General features: G+C 42.9%; 2 protein-coding genes across 4 annotated transcripts in view; one reads left to right on the top strand and one right to left on the bottom strand.

Annotated features, from left to right (window-relative positions):
- Positions 1-11,585, bottom strand: part of LOC121867530 — a 23,411-nt gene extending 11,826 nt beyond the window's left edge. Inside the window, exons 1-2 of the mRNA XM_042367519.1 lie at positions 11,533-11,585; positions 10,045-10,483 (exon numbers count right to left, since the gene is read on the bottom strand). Coding sequence (XP_042223453.1) covers positions 10,045-10,370 — 326 coding nt within the window. The 5' untranslated portion in view covers positions 10,371-10,483; positions 11,533-11,585. The remainder of the gene's footprint in view (positions 1-10,044; positions 10,484-11,532) is intronic.
- Positions 8,297-23,044, top strand: part of LOC121867529 (BTB/POZ domain-containing protein 17-like) — a 54,568-nt gene continuing 39,820 nt past the window's right edge. The window contains exon 1 of one of the 3 annotated variants that reach the window (XM_042367518.1): positions 8,297-8,314. The gene's annotated coding sequence lies outside the window, so the exon portion shown is untranslated. Of the gene's footprint in view, positions 8,315-17,709; positions 17,865-23,044 lie in introns of those variants that run through there. The other 2 variants (XM_042367517.1, XM_042367516.1) reach the window with 2 other exon arrangements.

Genomic DNA, 23,044 nt, shown 5'->3' with positions numbered 1-23,044 from the left:
AACCTTCACAACCATGTGACGTCAGTTGAGGCCCCAGTAGTTTGATGTAGATCAGGTCAGCCCTGGGGTCCACAACCTTCCCAACCAGTGGGACCCATCCGAGAAGACCCCACTTCAATATTATTGTCAACTGACATCATCGGAGAAGAAAAGAATAGATAGAATAGAACAGATCAAGAGTGAGTACGGTTATATGTTGTGTTGTCAATAGAAAGAGAGACAATTGAGACCCTGCAATTGTGTGTAAATGTGGCAGAAAGACAGACCAGCAACCTGGGACTTGGTCACCATTTTCGTGATGCCATATGGCAGCAGGGTCTACCAGTAGACAATACATTATGCTTCCAATGTCTTCCCAGGCGGTAGTACCTCCCTGTTAGCTGCCTACTACCTACTATGTTATGCTGGTGGGTTAGGCTTATTGTTATGTACTGTTTACTTCCTACTAATCATGTATTGTGCCAATATGTGATTATGACAATAATTGATTCTTGTTTTGTATGTACAATGTATAATGGCTAGTTATGTCTGATTTAGGTCTCAGCCTTTCCTTCCTCGGGTGATTTCTAGAGTAAATAAAGGAGAGAAAATTACAAGTGTGTGTCCTATCCTTGCAGGAGCCCGCTGCTCTGTTCTTGCTACATACACATAAGCCTGACATACATACAGGTACATACATCTGGCATCCATGCGCAATTATCCCTGGCAGCCTCATACGTCTGCTAAGGAAGTCAGTTACGGCCAACTAGAACATTTTGTCAGGTGGAGGTGCATACCTTGTCGAGGCTACACGAGAATGTAAAATTGGGTTAAAAGATTCAGGAAAAAAAAATTTACTCATATTTCACATTTTGATCTTTAACTTTTGATTCTTACTTTGATCTGGAATGTATAGGCCAGCCTTTTTAGGTGATATTTTGATTATATGTATATATTGTGGTAATGTTTCATGAAGAATATATGTTGACACTATATTTAAGTTATGGCTCTGAACGCATAATGGGGGAGGCAGGAATGGATAGTCGAACGCTTTAGTGCTTTGCTTTTGCGAAGCGAAAAATTATACCAACATATATACAAACCGACTGCAGGAAGGTTAAACAATTTGCCATAACGTAAACAAACACTGAAATGAATACATTTTCTCTTTTAAAACCATTTTTAGATGTTCCATAAACAGAAAACGAATATCGTAAAGATGAAACTAATGTTGTTGTAAACTAGGAACGCCCATAGATACAGTATACCCCCAAAAAATTCCTCCCATACAATTAGCTATCCAGGCCGGGCGTAGTGTGGCGCAGTAGGTTCCATTGCGAATCAAATGTTACGATCCGTAAACAGTGTGAGCTCTTTCAAAGAAGACTTGACCAACACTGGAGCGGGTTCAGGTACATTCAGGAGCCGGTGCATGCCCAGTGTTGCACCAACAGTGCGTGACAGAGACGTGACCGATCGCCCGGGCGGCTAGCGAGCCGACCTTTTAATTGAAGAATATAAAGGAAAAGTCGTGACCGATCGCCCAGAAGCGGCTAACAAGCCGATCAGTGGCGAAGAGGATAAAAGTAAAAAAGTAAAATAGTGGAATTTCCCACCTATATTGAGTGGCTGACAGGTAAAATTTCACTAGATATTAAACTCATTGGACAAATCCCGCAGACAACCCGGCAGGAAAATATATTATTCAATTTCCCATAAACGTCCTGTTGAGATTTATGTTCAACTACATCAACCCATTAGTTAGTTCACTGTATTAATAGTATATTATTACGAGAAAAGCATATAAGTTCACAAACGTTTCATCAACACATACGTAATCGACCAGAGGCAATGACGAAAAGGAGTTAGAATCACCTGAAATTACCATTTCATCTGTCAGTAGTTCACTGTCTCCTTATTCTGAAATTGTTGTTGTTGTCGTCTCTCATAATTCATAAATTCTCAGTGTTCCACCTTGTATCAACATTCCACATATAAGGAACAATAATTACAAAATAATCATGCAAAAGTTGGGTGATTTACATAGATAAGGTGTGAAAATACAGTATGTACAGTCACCCCAAAAAAGTCCTTTCCTTTGTTGTGTTACGTGTTTCGTCTATAATTTCCCTCCTTTTTTACTAGTTTCTTCTTTCTTCATTTATCTCTTTTTTACCAATTTTTCAATTGTTAAAAGTAGTGCTAAAGTATCTCGATATATCCTTAACTAGTTTTGTTAAAAAATGTTGACCGTAACCATTTGAGATCTTGTGACCCAAAATTTGACCCTAACCTATTAAGATGTTGCACCCAAGTCATTGCGATGATACCTGTCAAACTTTAAATCAGTCCATTAAAAAAAAAGGCTTTAAAGCTGATTTCTGGCTTTTTATTGGTATCTTGGTATTTTATTCACCATAGGAATTAGAATATCAGTAGAGTATTTCAAATAGGCGATATTTTTATATAACATTGGATAACACTCGTCAAAACTAATACAGACATCGTAATGACAGTATTGGAAAAAAATAAGTTTTATTAGTTAAATTAGACTTTTTGTTATTCTCGGAGCTTTATTATATGTACAATATGATAAATTGTTACTTGTAATTGTTGTTCATACTAATGCTGTAGTTATTGTGAGAGGGTTCAGGGGTTCGGGGTTTAGTGGTGCGTAGAAGGACCTGACCAAAGATGCACATTCTGTAGAGAAAATAATAAATACAGATGCTGTACAATAATAAATACAGATGCTGTACAAGTGCTGTACTTATTCCATGGGTTGATGTTACCGTCTGTATTGTAGCAGAACATTACCAACGAGGCCTTTAACAATTGATAAACGGAAACGTTGTCATGGTTAAGTTTTGTTGGTTATTCTATACTGCTGCCAGATCTGGGGTCACTAAATCTAAGGGGATAACTTAACTCTAATCTTAATTTCTAAGGGTCGCTGCCACCAGACCCCCTCTGGACAGCATGTAGCTCGTTAGGTAGCGGGCAGAGTGAACTAGGCATTGGGTTAGGTTTTCCATTGATCAGATCGATAAGGGTAAAGAAGGGTGAAACCATAACATGTCTTCATTGATTTATTTCTTATAAAACACACTGGTAAAAAAACATACATGAACTGGCCTTCCTCAGAAGAACAACGGAATTTTGGTTACCCAACTGGGCCCCAGACTCCTACATTACTGGCGGGTCATCCACCCACTTATTGCACAACAATCGGTGAACGCCGTATCTCGGTCGTTCCTTCTTACAATATCCCTTAACACATCAGACTGTTCCACTGGTGTGGCTTGTAGCACCGTCGGTTATCATACATAGTAGCACCATCGCAACACACCTGTTACACTCCATACCTGCAAGTATGTGACTCCTTGTGACTTTTAGGTCTACACCACGGGCCCCTCGTTCGCACACCGCCCTCGGTGGGTAAGGACGAGGGCTTGACCTAGAGACATACCAGCACTATTTCTACGCCTGGTATTATAGGTCGCTCCAAGTGACGACCGCAGTTTCTCACGGTCTCCTTAGTTGTGACTATTCATGTGGAGTGGTGCGCTGGGAATCCACCGGTTCATAGTGGACTGGTATAGTGGGGAGTAATTCCCCACCTGGTGTGGCGCGCCAGGAGACAATGGCGGCTGGGCGGCAAGATACCCCAACCACGTGGCACCTGTGTTGACGGCAGAACGGGAAAGACTAAGCAATAATGCCTGACGGGCGGTTATCCCATCCCTTAACACATCCCTATCACACTTATATATCCGGCAAAGCTTTAAACTGTAGTCACTGTTATTTATCAACCTTAATTGTAGGGCGGGATATAGCCCGCTAGGACACTGACCTGTGTTGACGGCAGAACGGGAAAGACTAAGGCCGGCTTCCCGCCGCTTCTCGTCACATAGGCCTACAGTTTCCAATCCTCAATTTACATTTTTGTTTCTTATGGTTCTCCCCTGAACACTGTACGGTATATTGTCCCTCATTTCTTATAAACACATATATTAATCCTAACTTATACACTAAGGTCAGGTCTTGGTTTGCTAGTGCTTGGTTAAATGCCTGGGATTTTAATATCAACGGGCATCTGAGGCGGGTACATGACGCGCCTTGAAACAAAAGCCGAATGATCATGGCGGGGGTGTATCAACTTCACTTAAAAACTGTAATGAGGGGTCCTCCTCTCACGCAGCGCACGATTTGAACACAGACCTCAGATTCTCTGATCACTGTACCTGTCGTGGGTATATGTCACGTGAGGCTACGAGGTGTATTAAATTCATACCGACGCATACACGATATTTCCTTTCCAGTATAGTTTCTAGATCACTGTCAACACCTCACATAGTTCTGATACATTTATCCCTTTTTCCCGATCATTGTTCTCATGTATTTTCATATGATATCTGTTGGAGTTAGGTTCGCTACACGCTCACAGACGTAAATAGTAGGACCTTCAAACCCTGCTCCACACTTAGTCTTACAGTACCCTAGTCCGGCTCAACTGGACTTAACATTCATCTTATGCCTACCCTGAGTGATCCTTAATGCTATGAATACATACACTTGATATGATATATCTATACCTGGGTACAATACCACACATGGTCTAGGAACCTTGAGTAGGTGAGTTGTCCTTTCTCAATGTTTCCCGTTTTCTGGGGTTCTACAAGCGCTGTGCATTTGAATGTTATGTAGCGTAATATGAATTAGATGGGATTTTTAGGGATGACAATGATGTGCGCAGTACAATTCACTTTAGTTACCTAATGGCCATCCCAACTAGAGGTGGCCATGACGAGGGAAGGATGCCAACAGTGGGCTGTGTAGGGTTCTTCCAGTGTTTTAGGGCTATTTTAATGCCCAGTACTTTTCTTGATTCCACATATTGAGTTGATAGTTTATGTTACTGTGGGTAATAATTCTGCGGGAACTAAATTATATCGACCACTACCTTGGCAGACCCTGTGAATTGGTGTTCACTAATTTTGGAGGGGCTAGGCTTGATAAGGTGTATTGTACTCAGGGGCGTCGTTAGGTACAGGTACTAGTACGTGGGGTACCTGCCCTGATTGTTTTCTGATGTGTCCTGAAACCAAATTAAGATCACTGAAGTGACACAATCGGCGTCAATTTTTAATTTGTGAGGTTTATATCTGTATATGTGAAAGGTTACTACTATCTTGTTATGGTGGTAAGGCAGGGGCGGATCCAGGATTATCAAAAAGGGTGGGGGGCAAGAAGTTTTGGGTGGGAGAACATGGCGAGCAAAGCGAGCCAATGAGTGGGGGGGTGATGAGCTGTGGCCCTCAGAAAATCTTTTGACATCTGACCAATATCATGGGCATTTTGAGGCCATTTTGAAACTATGTGAGCTTGATATAAGGAGATATTCTGAGGTCAATAGTAATTACTTTTACTGTACAAAAATGCCTGAGTACAATACTATTAAAGAAAAAGTACTGGAATTTTCTGACGAAAAGGGGGGGGTTGAACCCCCAGGACCCCCCCCCCCCGAGGATCCGCCCTTGTAAGGCTATGTTAGATCTGCAGCTACCGTCATCGTTTTACCAAAATTTATATATGTAGCACAACCTTTGGAAATTAGTGTAGAAAGGACCCCCAAATGGGTCCGAAATGGTGGAGTTGTCCTGCGGAACTCCTGGTGCTGGTGCCTCCAGGTTACAAAATTGAGCTTTCAAACTTTTCATTGTTGCCAGAAAAGTTTAGCAGTGACACATCTACAAATATAGAACATTACCAATAATTTAGAATAAGTAGGCTTCAGATATGAAAGGCGAGATAACGGAACAACAAAGATAGTGTCTGGATATTTTGAATGAAAATAAAGTTTTAGTTTGTTGTGTTTAAATTTGTAAGTAAAAGTTGGCGCACCCTTGGCATACTTTTTTTTATTATTATTTATTGGGCACTCCCCTACAGCCTTGTGCAAGGTGAAGCGCAGAAGGGTTTACAGTGCCCAACAGGGAAGCATGCTAAGTTCATGCTTGCCTTTATGTCACGAGTTAAGGGAGTAGAAGCCTGGAGAGTCAATGGTTTTATATTGTAGTGGAATTCTCCCCTACAAACGCTGTTTGTCGCTGCCTAGCCGACCCCACCAATTCCCCAGTGTATGCCTCGTGGTCTAGGTCAACCAGCGCCGCCATACACCACGGAGCGGGGGTCAACTGCTAAGCCACGCCTACCCCCGCTATTTAAGACCTGACCTCGTGGTGATCTCTCTCTTTCTACCTACACCAACCAGCCAGCAACACCTCCTCCTGCCTGGCGGTCCTTGCTCCTCCGCCTGCCTGGCGGTCCTCTCTCCCGCTGGCGAGTATGGCGACCCACAAGCTGTCCTTCTCTGAGCGTCCTCACCAACCAGCTCTCTCTACATCACGCTTGTAACCATGCTGCCTTCCCAGCACCAAGCTGCATTGTACATCCAATACAACATGTATATAGAGAGCACATCGTGAGTTTCCTTTCTCCATTCCATCCTGAGTGTGAACCAAACAATCTCATACCCCACAAATGGTGACTCCCGGAGATTCGCACTCACACAGGATGGAGGAGAAACTGATCACGCTCCCAGTCTTCAAGCAACATGGAAGACTGGCTTATCCACACAGAAGCAGCTATCATCGGCTCTACAACTACTGTCTCTACACCGCAGGTTAGACACCCTAGAGCAGCTCTGCTACTCTAAGCAGACACCAGCTCCTCTTCCTGCCCCAAGCACCACGTCCTACCGACCCCAGCACACCCGTCCTGCCTCAGACGCCGACCCCGGCCCAGCAGTAACCCCTGCCGCCCCTGATGCGGCCTCTGTTCCTGAGTGCGGACCCACACACCCCTCTTTTCTCCCTCAGGTACTCCCTGCTAATGTCCTGCACCCTGCTGCTGTCGTGGACCCAGCTGCTGTCACGAGCCCTCATCCGCTGCTGCTGACACAGCCCCTGCTCCTGACCCAGGTCCACACACCCCAGCAGGCGCATCTGTCGACTCTGTACCTGCCGTGAGGGAAGCACAACATTCATCGCCTCCACACACCCTTATTCTCCCTCTCTACTCCCACAGATATTGTGTATCTAGACAGTTGTATCCAGCGACCGGCTCATCACGCCATCGCCGTTGTCTCACATGAGGCACGCACCGCCCGTTCTGCCTCACATGTGCTATGCAACTCTGCAGACAACAAGTCTCCTACACAGCCTGGAGGGAAGGGGGAGTATTGTAGTGGAATTCTCCCCTACAAACGCTGTTTGTCGCTGCCTAGCCGACCCCACCAATTCCCCAGTGTATGCCTCGTGGTCTAGGTCAACCAGCGCCGCCATACACCACGGAGCGGGGGTCAACTGCTAAGCCACGCCTACCCCCGCTATTTAAGACCTGACCTCGTGGTGATCTGCTCTCTTTCTACCTACACCAACCAGCCAGCAACACCTCCTCCTGCCTGGCGGTCCTTGCTCCTCCGCCTGCCTGGCGGTCCTCTCTCCCGCTGGCGAGTATGGCGACCCACAAGCTGTCCTTCTCTGAGCGTCCTCACCAACCAGCTCTCTCTACATCACGCTTGTAACCATGCTGCCTTCCCAGCACCAAGCTGCATTGTACATCCAATACAACATGTATATAGAGAGCACATCGTGAGTTTCCTTTCTCCATTCCATCCTGAGTGTGAACCAAACAATCTCATACCCCACAATATCATCAAGTTATTGGAAGCTCCAACAACTTGTCCCTGAATTCGAATTCGCAACTTTCGATTTACACCAGGTACCTACTTTACTGCTAGGTGAACAGGGACTAATGGGGGCTAGGAAGTATGTCCAAACAACTTCCACCGGCCCGGGAATCGAACCCGTGACATCTCGCTTGCGAAGGCAAGAGCGGTACCACTCTACCACCAGCACCCCCCCCTGGCATACTCTTAAAATCTTGAGAACAAGAGAGCAGGCACGTATTCCTCCTTCCCCGGACCATTAGAGGATCAAAGTTGCACCTCAACACTTCCCTAAAATAGCCAAGCCACAACCCACGTGACCTCGGTAGCGGGTCTTCACAACAAGGCTCGCCCTCTGCCAACACTCGCCTCGTAAATCAAAGAAAACGCGCATTGGATACTATTTTGTATCATTTTTTATGGTAAACGGGTTATTCAATAATTCGAAATGTTAATTAACGATGCTTCGATTCCGTCAGTAGTTCAAAACCCAGGATACATTGCTGTAGTTGGATCTGATAACTATTCACTAACAGGAATTTAATTTTCAGTCATGCAACTAAACGACGGAGTGAGGGAAGGATTACAACGGCCAGTTTTAGGGTGAGTACAGTGAGTCAGAGAGGACAGTGTGACAGCTACACGTGAGTTGATGACGAAAATATTCCTGATATATTTAGATGTGCGTGGTATGCCTGTGGGGGAAGGAGAGAAACATAAAGATTGAGTGATTCTTGATGCGAAAAATACCTACAGCAGTACATACAGAGGTTACGTACATTGCATCTTTCTATTCAAATTGGAATTTCGATATTTTTGGGATTAGGTAACACAGAGAGAATAAAGTCGCTCAAATGAAAATACATAATTCCCACACCTGTATTATTTTTTTTAAATAGGTATATATTTAATGCATCCTCCGAAAGCGTGAATTTGATGCCAGAGTTAAACAGTTAATTCATGTATAGTAATTCTGATAAACTTACTACGTACTTATGTTTGAATTAATGAATGTATGTATCTCTTTATAATTTAGCTCAATATATTTCTCGTCAGAAGAGGTCATCCCAACGATTATGAATAAACTCATTTAGAAATGCATCATTACTTTAGGACGAAATCGGATATTTGAAACCGCCAATCAGCTGTAACTCTTGAGAATGGGGCGGGCATCTCTTCTCGGCTGGGAAAAACCTCATTATAGGCATGACCAATTGAGTGAACAAATTTCGCTTGACATAAATTTCAAAATGTACGCGACATAATTTTTTTAAAACTCTAATAATGTTGATGGTACAGCGGTTAACTCGCTAAACTCTCACCAATATATCAAGAGTTCGACCCACGCTCTGGACGTCTGAGTTTTTTCCTGAGAGCTTCCGTCATTTTGAACAAGAGGCACCGTCGCAGTGTTTGAAGCGACGCAGACTTTGAAGAAAGAGAGAATAAAAGACGATCATTCATGCTTGGCTTACTATTGCATATCCTAACGTAATAGATACTAATACAAACAAATAATAGCCTAACCTAACCTAGCCAGCACGGTCAAGATAGAACGAATTCTTGCTGCCACCAGCTGAATGTACAGTGGTCCTGTAGTGGATTTCTCCCCTACAAACGCTGTTTGTCGCTGCGTAGCCGACCCCACGAATTCCACAGTGTGTGCCTCGTGGTCTAGGTCAACCAGCGCCGCCATACATCACGGAGCGGGGGTCAACTACTAAGCCACGCCTACCCCCCGCTATTTAAGACCTGACCTCGTGGTGACCTGTCTCTTTCTACCTCCACCAACCAGCCAGCAACACCTCCTCCTCCTCCGCTGCCTGGCGGTCCTCGCTCCCGCCGGCGAGCATGGCGACCCACAGGCTGGTCCTCCTCTGAACATCCTCACCAACCAGCTCTCTCTACATCACGCTTGTAACCATGCTGCCTTCCCAGCACCAAGCTGCATTGTACATCCAATACAACATGTATATAGAGAGCACATTGTGAGTTTCCCTTCTCCATCCCATCCTGAGTGAACACCAAACATCCCGTACCCCACAGTGCCGCGCTTCAAACACTGCGACGGTGCCGCTTGTTCAAAATGACAGAAGCCCTCAGGAAAAAAAAAATTCGCGGCCCAAAGACACGTGAGAAGAGTGTTATCCAGTGTGACCCTACCAAACACCACAGGTTTCCCCCTGTACTAACACTGGATAAACCGCCCAAACGGCTACACTAGTAAACTGATAAGTGGTGATAAAAAAAAGAGCAAACTTTCTCTTTAGGCTCCCAGTTGGACACAAAAGACAAAAATAGATAAACATTAATAAAAACCGTACAGTACTCACAATTCTCGGTCAGCCTCGGCGAACATGGTGGTGACCGAAGAGAATAAGCTGGACATAATGAAGCTTATGCTGTCTCTGTCTTTGTTGGTGGTGCTGCTGTTGTTGTTGCTGTTGCTGCTGCTAACTCGGTAGATGTAGCAGTCGTGGTTGTTGAGGGCGGGCTGTTTTGTCGTACCTTTTGTTACAGGAACTTTTGTTGTTGCTGTTGATGATTCGGTTGTAATTGATACTGTATCTCTCAATGTAACTTTTCCTTTTTTGCTGCTACAGTTGTTACTGTTGCAATTGTTGATCCTGTTAGTACTGTTATCGCCACAGCTTCTCATACCATTGTTACTTTTTGCAAAAAAAATTGCATTTGTCGTAGCTACTGTTGCTGTCGCTGCCGTTTTGACTGTTGATGCTGTTGATGAGACGTAGTGATGATGTTGCTCATTTCCTGCAATAAAAAGTTGAGGGAAACACAATAATGTAGAATTAGTAGAAACTTTAAATATACATCGGCGAAAGTTTATTTTGTAATTAAATTCTTCAACTTGTTTTATCCTGTTGATGAAAAAACAACCCGAGAAAATAATTATTACGAGGAAAATAAGATAAATCCTCTGTAATTAATCGAAAAATTAATTCTATAATGAGAGTAACTTAAAATACTTAATTGTTGCATTAGAAGTAAAATTCTCTCTCTCTCTCTCTCTCTCTCTCTCTCTCTCTCTCTCTCTCATTATGGTATCGGTATCCCAAGTACTTATAGAAACTCGGGAATTTAAGTCAAAGAAAATTGGATAATGGTGCCTGAAGCCTTGTGTCAGTGCCGTAAGCTTTAGGACAGTCATACCCACTCTCCCTTGACACTACAGGGAGCCCCTTGATATTACCAGGATCGCTTTGACAATTACCGGGAGCCCTTTGACAGTACAGTATCATTGTATCAGGAACTTCTTGACAGCACCGGGAACCACTTGACAGCACCGGGAACCACTTGACTTTACCGGGAACCCATTCACAGTACAGGGATCCCATTGACAGTACCGGTAGCCCATGGTCAGTATCATAACTCTTTGACAGTACCGGGAATCCTTTGATAGTACCGGTATTCCCTTGACAGTATCGGAAACCCCTTGACAGTACCGGTATTTCCTTGATAGTGCCGTGTACCCCTTGACAGTACCGTGAACCCCTTGACAGTACCGGAAGACTTAGACTAACGCTGGCATGCGGTGTGGCAGAAGACATTTAGTACGTGAGGGGAAGACTGTAGTGGTGAGGGGGGGGGGGTAACGGCAGTCACATTCTTAAGGGAAGAGAGAGAGAGAGAGAGAGAGAGAGAGAGAGAGGTAATTACAAAAACTTATCACACAAACCTCTCACACTTACCATACAAACCTCTTACACTTATGACACAAACTCACGCACTTAAACCCTCACACTTATGACACAAACTCTCACACTTAAACCCTCACACTAAAAACAGGTTGTCACGCTCACCTGAGAGAGAGACGCGGGCACTCCTATACACTAGCGCCTCCTCGGACACACTGTAAAATAACACATGACGCGGTGAGCATTATTACTGGGTGAGGCGGGGGTGGGGGTGAGCGGCGGGGGATGAGGGAGAGTGAGGAATTTCAGGTAGGGAGGACGATATGAACGAGCTGGGAAGAGAAGTTCGAGGAGGGACAATGAGAAGACAGACAGACAGACAGAGGAAATGAGAAAAAGTATTTATTTGTTTTAGGAATATCACCACATACAATGGGCACACACACACACACTACTACTACTACTAATACTACTACTACTACTACTACTACTACTACTTTTTTTTTTTTTTTTTAAAAACGTGGCCTCCAGCCTCCCCCAATAGCCACACCTTCGCCACCATTTATTTACCTTAATATTAAATATCCTAATACATAAGAAGCTATCCTATCTGTGTTAGATTAGTTGAGCCGCAGGTCCATGCGGCATTCAGTGACTGTAGCCTCATAGTCAATATCTGCAGCAGTTGTCGGAGTAGGGGCAGAAGCTCTCGTTCCCCTGAGGCAGAGCAAAGCCGACCGAAGGAGAGAGAAGGACAGTCGACATCTCATCCAGGCTGTGACATAACTTCTGGGCTGCTGCTTCTGTTCGGAGATCAGCTCCGCGAGTCTGGCGTAGAAACATCTTGCTACTACTACTACTACTACTACTACTACTACTACTACTAATACTACTACTACTACTTTGCTCTCACTCGGAATCGAGTATGACGATTATCCAGCTATGATACAATGATATGAGTTATTAAGGATGTCACCTTCGTTGGTGAGCTCTGAGGTGACTAAAGAGGCCGATACAGGACCGGCAGGGCCGTCCACAGATGTTGCACATGTGGAGGGCTGCATCTAGTACGGGAGGGGCGGTGGCAGCGTCTTTCCGGCGTTGGCTCTTGTCTGCCTCGATTTGCAGTTGGGCTAACTCGAAAGTATTGATACCTTCTTGTGTGGTGCTCCTCCAAACGTTAAGTGTGAAGTAATCGTGTCCCAGGTGAGGGGATCGATTTGTCACTTTTCCAGATTTGTCATAAGTCTATCATTATACCTTATCAGTTGTCCGCCAGCATTACGTTTACTGTTCATTAGATGGCTGTAAAGTAGCTGCTTTGGCAGCCTACTGCCGTCCATGCGGGTAACATGGCCAGTGCAACGTAGTTGTTCATGGATAATGGTAGCCTAAATGCTCCTACAGTTGGTATCAGGGGAATACAGGCATTTGTTCTCTTGTCTTCCCAGCGAATTCGGAAGATGGAATGTAGACTACATTGGTGAAAGTTTTCAAGTGCCTTGAGGTGCCTCCTATATGTGACCCATGTCTCACTGCCAAATAGCAGGGTGGGGAGGACCACTGCTCGATATACGTGCAACTTTGCAGTTCATTTTAGCTCCCTACAGCTGAAGACACAGGTAAAGAGTCTGCCAAAGTCTTGAGATGCACATCTGATCCGATGTTGAATCTCTTCATTGATGTCCGCGGTGGTAGATAGGTGGGAGCCAAGATACTAAAAGTGGGTAATTTTAGAGAGGGTTGTACCGTTAAGCTGGATGCATACGCATCGGCATAGGTGTTCAGGATCTCCTGGAGGTCACGTTCAGTGTGAGCGGCAAGGGTGAGGTCATCTTTATACTGAGGTTCAGTAATGGAAGCTGCCTGCTCCCAAATATTCTCCAGGAGAGAGTGCAGACGGCTGGTAAGCAGTGGTTCTCCTACTTTATACACCTTGGCTGGGATTCCAACCCGCCCTGAGGCTTTCTTATTTTTCATCTGTTTGATGGCAGTAGCTACCTAATCCAGGGATGGAGGATAGCTGAGATGGGTCAGCTCTGGATGCTGAAGGATCTGCTGGGAAGTCAGGACATCTACATCGGCGGTTGAACAGTGAATGGTACTGCTCTTACCAGCACTGACAGATGCCGTCTTTTTCTTTAATTAGGGAGTTACTGTCAGTTGAGCAGAATGGGGCTGAGCCATGGGTAGTTGGGTGTGAGGGAAACTGGTGATGGTGTGGTTTAGGTAATTTGCTAAGGGCTATTCAAAGTGTTGGGTTAATCATTCACAGGGATTCTTTTCATTTGGAGCGCTAATGAACCTTGTACAGATTCGAGAATGTCGGTATCTTGGTGATTCATTCAAAGTGTTCGTGGTGTTATGAACTCGGAACAGAGCCAGCGTGCATCGGTAAGAGAACCCTCCACTTACATTATTGATTTGTAAGTTATGTTCTTTTGTGATTCATTTCTGCTATGGTAATTGTTGTTATGTTTCTATCATTATTTAATGTTCAATATGTCAGATGTTGTTAGTAATTAATGTTTGGTACTGGGTTTATTACTTTATGATTTTGCCGGAATATTATGGCTATATTAATACGTTGTTTAGGGGGACTCTACCCACGTCAAGGGCCGGGTGTGAGAGGCGTCCTCATCAGTGTTCGTCATTCCTTATCATCCAAGGGGACTACATGTATGACCTGACCTGTCCAGTCGTGGGGACTTGTGGAGGCCAGCAGACCAGAGTTTACCGTATCCCAGTTTAGGGGCGACGTCGGTCTACTAACTCCATCCCTCGAGTATGCTACTCGGGGAACGCTAGTTTCACAATACTCCTGTCGACCTCTTGCCTCCCTATATCACTTCTGACAACTCGTTGGTGGAGCTGTTATGTGTTCCACCTGATGTTCGGTGTCAACGAATGTTGATATTCCCCTGGTTAATTTGTTAAATTTACTTGTGTGTGTGTAAGTGGTAATATTGTAATTGTATTTTTATTTAAATGGACAATTTTCCTTTAGCACCCCAGAACCGATTGGTATGACAGTCTACCATCAAAGATCCTATATGGCCTTGACATTGGGCCATACATTGTTTTAGTGGAACTGAAAATTTCATGCATCTTGTGTTAATCAGCGAATTTTTGTGTTTTATGTGCTTTATTTTCTACCATTCGTTCTTTAGATTGTGAAGTTCGTGCTGGGCCATCTCTTTCTTCTGGAGGAAGGTATCAGCTTTGGTCCGAGACTGAGGGTTGTTCTGCCAGTCAGTGAAAGCAGCACCTTTACCATTGATGAGTACATTGATTTCCTGGTTATTTTCATAAAGCCACTCCTGGTGTATTCTTTCGATCTGGCCGAAGGTCTTGCTACAAGTTTTTGTGATAACAGCGTCGAGGATACCCCATTCGGCACTCGGATTTAGGTTATTTGTTGTTGGGTTTATCAGCCCATTGCCAAGTTACTCCCTACAAGCATATTCAACCACTTGATCCTCCAGTCGCTTGGTGTTAAAACCTCTTTTCGAGGCTTGTTGCCTTCACTATTTTGGAGCACCGTGAAGGAAAAGTTTGGCTTTGACAAGCAGATGATCTGTGTCACAGTGATCTGTGCCATGCATGGCTTGGGTGATAAGGACGTCTTGGCGATCTCTTTCCCTGACAATATTGTAGTCAATGAGATGCTAGTGTTTGGATCGTGGGTGTTGCTAACAAGCCTTGAAACTTGTCGGCCTGCCTAAACAAAGTGTTGGTGATTGTGAGGTTGTATTTAGCACACTTGCTGAGGAGGAGTAGGTCGTTGAGCAGGAGCGTTCCGGCATAAAACCGTGTTGGCAATCCTTTACAAGGTTGTTTCGTAGTAGATGTTCCATTGCGGCATCTCTGATAATACTCTCAAGTAATTTACATATTATGCTGGTCAGGCTCACCGGTCTATAGCTGTTCGTGGAGTGACGATCGCCTTGCTTGAAGATAGGACTCACATAAGCCACTTTCCATTCGCTGGGGAACTTTTGTTCATCCATGCATTTACAAAACAGGTCCTTCAGGGGCTCTGCAAGCTCGTTGCACAACTCTCTTAGCACTCTAGGATGCACCATGTCAGGATCGGGACTCTTATGGACCTTTAGCCTGGACAGTTTATTTCTAATACCCTCTTCTGTGAACACAATGTGGGTCAGTGCTATGTCGAACCGCCTGTCCTCAAACGCAGGAAGGTTAATTGTATCCTCTCTTGTGAATGCCGAGGAAAAGAAGCTCTTCAATGCCTCAGTTTTATCCTGGTCAGAATCTGCATAATTACCATCTTCAAGCCTCAGGTCTGATACTCCTACCGCGTTTTTAATTTCGACTTTGCGTAGCAGTAAAACGCCTTTGGGTTTGACCTGACCTCGCTTGCAACCAACCTCTGGAACTCCTTTTCATCCCTTCTACAATTTATCTTTGCTTGGTTTCTGGCTCTTACATACATCCTCCTGTCCTGCTCATCGTTTGACCCAACCCAGGTCTTGAATTTCTGGGTTTTCTTCTTAACTCTGTCGACCGCTGCGTGGTTCATGTGTAGGGATCCCCTCGTATTCCTAGAGGCACTGGGTTTGGTCTTGAGTATATATTTATCGATCAAATGGGTCACTTTACTAGTTATGATATTCAGCATAGTGTCTGCGTTCTTGTGCCTTAATGAGTCAGGCCAGTGGATACCCCTCATCTCTTCCCTGATCCCGTTGTAATTTTCCTTGAAATATTTGCACCTTGGCCTGGCCTTATCCTGAACTAGGTAACAGTTAAATCTGAATGACAACACTACATGGTGACTGGGACTATATGTTCCAGTTTGGCCACCATACTTTCTTCGTTTGTTATGATGAGGTCAAGTGGCTTGGGTGTTTGCTCCCCTCTGTAATGTGTCGGGTCTCTAACATGTTGGAACAGAAAATAATCTCTCAGAGTTTCTACAAAAAAGTAGCAGGATTATTAAAGTCATTTGGGGTGAACTCGTTTCTCCAGTCGATGTCGCCATAGTTAAAGTCCCCATGATAAGGAGGTGGCTAGGGTTGAGCATCGCCGTGTTGTCTATTAAAGCTCTAAGTTCCTTTGATTTAGTGGGCCAGTTTGGGGATCTGTAGATACACCCAACAATAAGTAAGTACCTTCCCTTTAATTTAATTTTACACCACTTGGACTCTTCAAAAACATCCTCTCCCTGTACACTCGCCTGGCTGGCTCTAAGGTCTTGCCTAGCATTGATAACCACACCCCTTTTGCAAGTTTCTTGAGTAAGGTTCGTAAATGAGTCATATCCAGCAATACTGAACTCACATTCCTCCGTTACGCACTGTTGGCAAGTACTGGGCATGCACCTGCTCCTGAATGTAGCGGAACCTGCTCACACTCGGTGCCGTCAGAACAGTTTCTGGTAGATTGTTCTAAGAGTTCACAACTCTCACTCCGAAAAAGTTTGCCCTCACAGTTTTTTGGACCTGCGGCTTCTTCAATCTAGAGCTGTGACCCCTTGTGGGCCGAGCGTCCGCCAGCTCCAAGTAAGGACACTCGACTGAGTAGTTCCCCTTGAGATGCTTATACACCTCAATTAGGTCGTCCCTTGTCCGTCTGTAATATAAGCTAGGCAAGTTCAGACGTAATATGTATTAAAAAGATATTCAGGATGACAATGAAGTGCGCAGACAATACTGCCTCACACTCCTGTACACACCCAGTTGTAAATAGGTTACCCTCTATGTATAGAACTAAACAGAATTTATTTGAAATACTCTGTAACATTCAATGCCATAATAACCTGACCACGGGAGTTAGTTATACAGACCCTTTGTGAACTCTACTTTGTAAGCTTTTTGCGCACACGCTCACAGGATGAGTATTGAGTGCACAATAAACTAGCCGCTGAAATTGGCAAAATTAAAACAATTAAAATGCTTGGTCGTGGTGATCAACTAAAGAATATCCAACCCGAGCACACCCACCTGAAGAATTAATATCTTAGAGTGACCTGAGGGGGGGGGGGGGGTTACTTCATAATTATGATCTTTACAGTCTGAAATGTTTAAAAGCATTTGCCTGCCTCGAAACCATTTGCACAGCTAGTGAAATCTTTTTGTGTGATTGTTCCCTTTCCATTATCTTTGATTTTTATTTAGCATTTCACCACTTATCAGCTTGCTAACTGCTTGGTCTGTTCAGTGTTCTCACAGGAGGAAACCAGAGTACTGAACCCAGAAGAAACCTAAAACCACATATGGAGCAATGCTAATTTAACTTAAAATATGGTAAGGCCTGAATCATGTAAAGGCTGGGTACCCATTTAATGTTTCTTTCATACCTGGCGGGCTGCAGGACGTGTGTGTCAGCGCAGGTGTCAACACTGGTCAGCTGGCAGGAGTTTACCAGTGAATTTCTTGTGTATTTTGGTAAATGTATCATAGATCACCTCACTGCCAGATAATTGTCACCATATCTGTATATGGTACAATCTGTGTAACAATGTTCGTATTGTAGTAAGTATAATGCCGTTATTATATTAAAGACACCTAAAGTTAGATATGCTTTTGGCAAATGATTTAAACTATAAACCATATAGCTTAGTTTAATCAGTGTGGGGCCAGGTGCAGTACACTAAGTTACACACACTGTATTACTGTAATGATTTGGAGGAGTGTTATAAAGGGTCGATATATGACGCTGAGGATCTAAGACAAAGCTGGGTTTAGTGTAAGGTGGGTTGACTAGGGTCTTGAAATACTATAGTACTGTATGCCCTCAGTTATGCACCATTTGACTATACTGTACAGTATATTTAACACCTGGCATACAAATTCCTACTCTACCTCTATTACTAATAAATAGTAAATTTTTACTTTAGGACATGAGTCCCTTGGGGTTGAGCAATATGTTTTTCCAGTGTATTTTGGTGTGTTTTAAACTAATCTGACCTTCATTTTGGGCGGGAATTGCTAGTTTTTGCCCCGTCCTCCCCTCCAACAATGATGGGGGAAAGCCTGGGAAATCGGGGTTTTTGGGTGGGGGAGAAAACGAGTCATCTGACCTAACAAAACCTAACCTAAGTCCTAGCCGGGGGCTCTGCCCCCGGACACCCAGTAGGCCTAATCTGATCCATAGCCGGGGCTCCGTCCCCGGACCCCCGGTAGGCCTAGCTTAAACTTAGGTAAAGGTATTATTGCGTTTACACACCGTTCATTCCTACCACTAATCTATTATCATATTCGAGTAAGACGTCTAATTATAAGATAATTTTCATTTATTACATTACCGGCGGAATTGTATAATAACGGAGATAGCTTTTCCAAAATTTTTTATATTTTCTTCCATTAACCTCCCGCCATTATCGTCTGTCTCTCACCCAACACTGCATGTCTCTCGCTCTCCTTCATAAATCATGACGCGCATGCGTACCCGTACACGTCACGCGGCCAATCAAAAGCGTTTTTGCTAATTCAGAGTATATTTGGCCTAATCAAAATCGAGTTTTATTTTGGGTCTCATATTTTGAAATTCAAGTTCAGTTCCGACCATGGAAGTCTGCGATGGATGTCACTTAAAGTATATGGAGCTGATTGCGAGTTTTTGGGAAAAAAAACGTAGAAACTATAGCATTTTTTCGATCGCATGGTGTTCTTCCAACCTCAGTAAAGTGTACTTAGAGCAAGACGTAATGTAAATATCGCAAAGACCAACATATGTGGCGTTGGGTAAGAATCCCAGAATGCAACGATGAACAAGAACCAGGCCAATAAGGTAAGAAATAGGTGATTCCATCATATGGTGAGAGTCAGTTAAGTTAGATTAGGTTAGGTTTTGTTTTTTCTAGTGTTTTTTGGTGTATTTTTTAGTTGCTTAGCCACTTTTTTTTGGGAAAACGTCAAACGAAAAAAATCGCAAAAAAAAAAGCGGCTAATTTCCGCCAAAAATGAAGGTCATATTCGGTCTAAACACACACAAATACACTAGAAAAATATATTTTTTACTTGCTAAAAGTGAACGGTGTGACAATGAAAATTTACCAAGGTAAATTTGCACTAGTTCACACAACTCTGTTAGAAAGTCAAAACTATATTTTTCTAGTGTATTTTTGTGTTTTGATTGGTTTTGACCTTGATATCCGTCAGAAATTGCCAGGTTTTTAGTTATTGGGGTTTTTTGGTGGAGTGTTTTCTGACAAAAATTATGGCAAACCGAATACAAAATACAAAAAAAAACACTAGAAAAACATAAACCTGACCTTTTTTTTTTTTTACGTGAATTATCCCACCTGGGCACAGGTCAAACGACCCACAACGGGGCCTGGGGGACGAAAAAATAAAAACAGAAAGAAATTGAAAATAGAGAAGAAAAAGGTTATACTGTGTTAATCTGACCTAACATAACCTATACGGAGGGCATGGGCGGGTAGATTGCACTTAGGACACTTTACTGAGATCGGGAGAACACCATGAGATCTAAAAAATTATATAGCTTGTTCGTTTTTTTTTTTTTTTAAACGCGCAATTAACTCCATATAATTGAAGTGACATCCATCGCAGACTTCCATGGTTGGAAATGAATTAGAATTTCGAAGCATGAGAGACTCAAAATAAAAATCGAATCTGATTGGGCCAAAAATACTGCGAATTAAACCACAAATCATTTCAATTGATGGGGAAAAAAATGCTTTTGATTAGCCGTGTGATGTGTACGGGAACGCATGAGCGTGACGATTTATGAAGGAGACACGCAGTGTGGGAGGTGAGGTAGGCGATAATGGCGGAAGATTAATGGAAGAAAATAGAGAAAGATTTGGGTTGCGCTATCTCCGTTATTATATGTTTGCGACGGTAATGTAATAGAAGTAAATTATCTTATGCTGTAATTAGACGTCTTTTTGGATTATGATAATAGATTTGGGGTAGGAACGTTGTGTGCACAAATGCAAAAATACCTAAACTAACCTAAATGTTTCACTAGTTAAAAACTTTGGGGCACGCCATGTCCGAAAGTACAATACCTTAGTTAGAAGTGGAAGGACCAGGGATACGTAAGAATTGGATAGAATGATCGTCTGTCTCGTAAAACTCGGCAATAAACTTAAAATAGACGTAGGAGCACAAATGACAACCAACCTCCATCACAGCCATTGTGAAACTGATCTATGAAATTGAAATCGTACCCAGGCTGCTTCCTTTGAAAAAATCAAATGTGATTGGTCGAAAAAAAATTGCGTGATGATATTGATACCTCATTGGTCACGACAGAATGACGTCAGTCAACATTGCGCATGTGTGATGAAAAGATAACATCTCCTCACAGACGAAGAATGAAAACTACTTAAATTCAATTGAATTAAATTGTGTCGCTATTATTCATTTCCGCCATGTAGGTATGGGTTCAAAATGCTCAGAATAGCGAGATCTAAACGTTTCAGTAGTTATAACTTTCAAGGCGCTATTTCCAAAAGTAAAGTAATACTTAATAAATATATAAGTAAATGGATAGATAAATGTCACAGGTCAGCCAAGGACATTATTTTAAGCTACTCTGCTGTTAGTTTCTGCTTTGGAATTGTGAGATTAGATTAAGATGGAATGCACTTTTGAAACCACTTGATTAAAAAAAAGTCATTTTAGGATAGTAGCCAGGTTTTGGTTAGGTTAGGTTAGGGCAGTAAGCACCAGAAACAAAGGTCAAAGTCGTTTGAATCACAACAAGAACCATAGGAAAAACTTAAATTTTATAAGAAAATCAAAACCTGGCTACAGTCATAAATTGACTTTTTTTTTAATCAAGTGGTTTCAAGGAAAGTTGTGGTCACCTTGGTTTGTTCCCGTTTTCTATGGGAAGAAGATATTAATTAATTCATAGTAGTACAGTGTATGAAAATTTAGTAGTATCTTATTAACAATAGGCTGGGTGGGTATTATTTTACTTTAAGACATAACACGCCCGAAAGTTATAAACTACTGAAACATTTAGATCTCGTTGTTCTGAGCGTTTTGAACCCCATATATACATGGTTGAAATGGATAATAGCGACACAATTGAATTTAATTGATTTTATGTAGTTTTCAGTCCGTCTCTGTTAGGAGTTGTTATTGGCGCATCACACATGCGCAATATTGACTGACGTCATCCAGTCGTGACCAATGATGTAGCGATATCATCACACAAATTTTTTTAAACCAATCACATATTATTTTTTTTTTTCAAAGGAAACAGCCTGGGTAATTTCATTGTCCGGGGTGGGGGAGCTCCCGGCTTGGTGTTAGGTTAGGTTAGGTTTTGTTAGGTTAGAAGACTCATTTTTGTTTTCTCCCCCACCCAAAAATCCCCATTTCCCAGGCTCTCCCCCATTATTGTTGGGGGGAGGGATAAGAACTAGCAATTTCCACCCAAAATGATGGTCAGATTTGTTTAAAACACACCAAAATACACTGGAAAAACATATTGGTCAACGCCTCGGGACTCATGCCCTAAAGGAAAAAATTTCCTCTGGGTGGTTAATGTTGACGACTGACTCGCCGACGAGTTATTTATTTCGGTGTTTATTTTTTTACTTTATTTTCATCAGTGAGTTCTGCTGTGATAATCATCTCTGGTACAAATGCTTCATTTGAGAGATATTTAGGCACCTAATGTGCTCACTATTTTGTCTTCTCAGCTGTAATGCGGCGGTTTTATGTTCAGGGGTAGAAATTAACATATGCCCGGCCGCCCGAGGCAACCAAAATATCAGAAGGGCGAGTAGATCTTAAAAATTTACTGGTTTTTATTCGTCCATCAAGCGACCAGCATGTCAGACTCACAGTATCTAGAAGCTATCCAATAGTTTTGAGCAAAAATTTATATTTTTGACAGTTTGCTTTACCATAAGGAAGTGCTTAGTGCCCAGTTTATAAAAAGCATTGTAAGAGTAAATGTTTGTTGTACACATGAACCTCTGTACTTGGTCGTTGATGCTCCAAGGAGTCAGCGATTTTCAGTGCAACTAATACCTCTGTACAGTATTGATGTAATGTCTAACTAACACAGACATTATTATTAATCGTGATGAGTCACCAAAGGGGATTGTTTGATATGTGGAAGAATGTTAATCCACCACCAGCAAAAAACAAAAAAGCAAAGAAGAAAAGTTAGAGCAGCAGTGTCAATATGATCAATCAACAGTACAGTACATTAGATTCATGTTATGGTGACACTTGGAGGAAGAAGCAGGGCCTGATTCAGGAGTGAGCAAAGTGGGCAGCTGCCCAGGGGCCTCCACAATCTGTGGGCCTCCACATATTACATCTGACCTTGGACTTAAAGAAACCTGTACATGCATTCTTGGACAGAACCATTATTTGAGTAGAGGTTTATCTGAGTAATAATGCAAAGAATCATCTCTCTGTAATAACTAATAATATATTCTTTTCTGTGAAGTCTCTTGAAAATTTTTGACATGTGCGGTAGTAGCTATATCAGGGCTGGTCGACTTGAAACCACATGAATGACTCCAGTCATGTCTCACTTTTGTGTGTGTGTGTGTGTTGGGAATTTGTACACTATCAATAAATATACAGTGAATTAAAAATTTCTCAATGTTCTAATTTCCTCAATATAACTGCGTATGGCTTCAAAATTCTCCAAAGAAGTGTTCAAATTTCAAAAATTTCCCGTGGGGCTTACAGCGCGCACCGGAACTCCC

Source organism: Homarus americanus, unplaced genomic scaffold (assembly GCF_018991925.1).
Source record: "Homarus americanus isolate GMGI-L3 unplaced genomic scaffold, GMGI_Hamer_2.0 scaffold23598, whole genome shotgun sequence".
In the NCBI taxonomy this organism is placed as follows: Eukaryota; Metazoa; Arthropoda; class Malacostraca; order Decapoda; family Nephropidae; genus Homarus; species Homarus americanus.
Note: the sequence above shows the minus strand (reverse complement) of the source record. Positions and strands in the feature narration are given on the sequence as shown.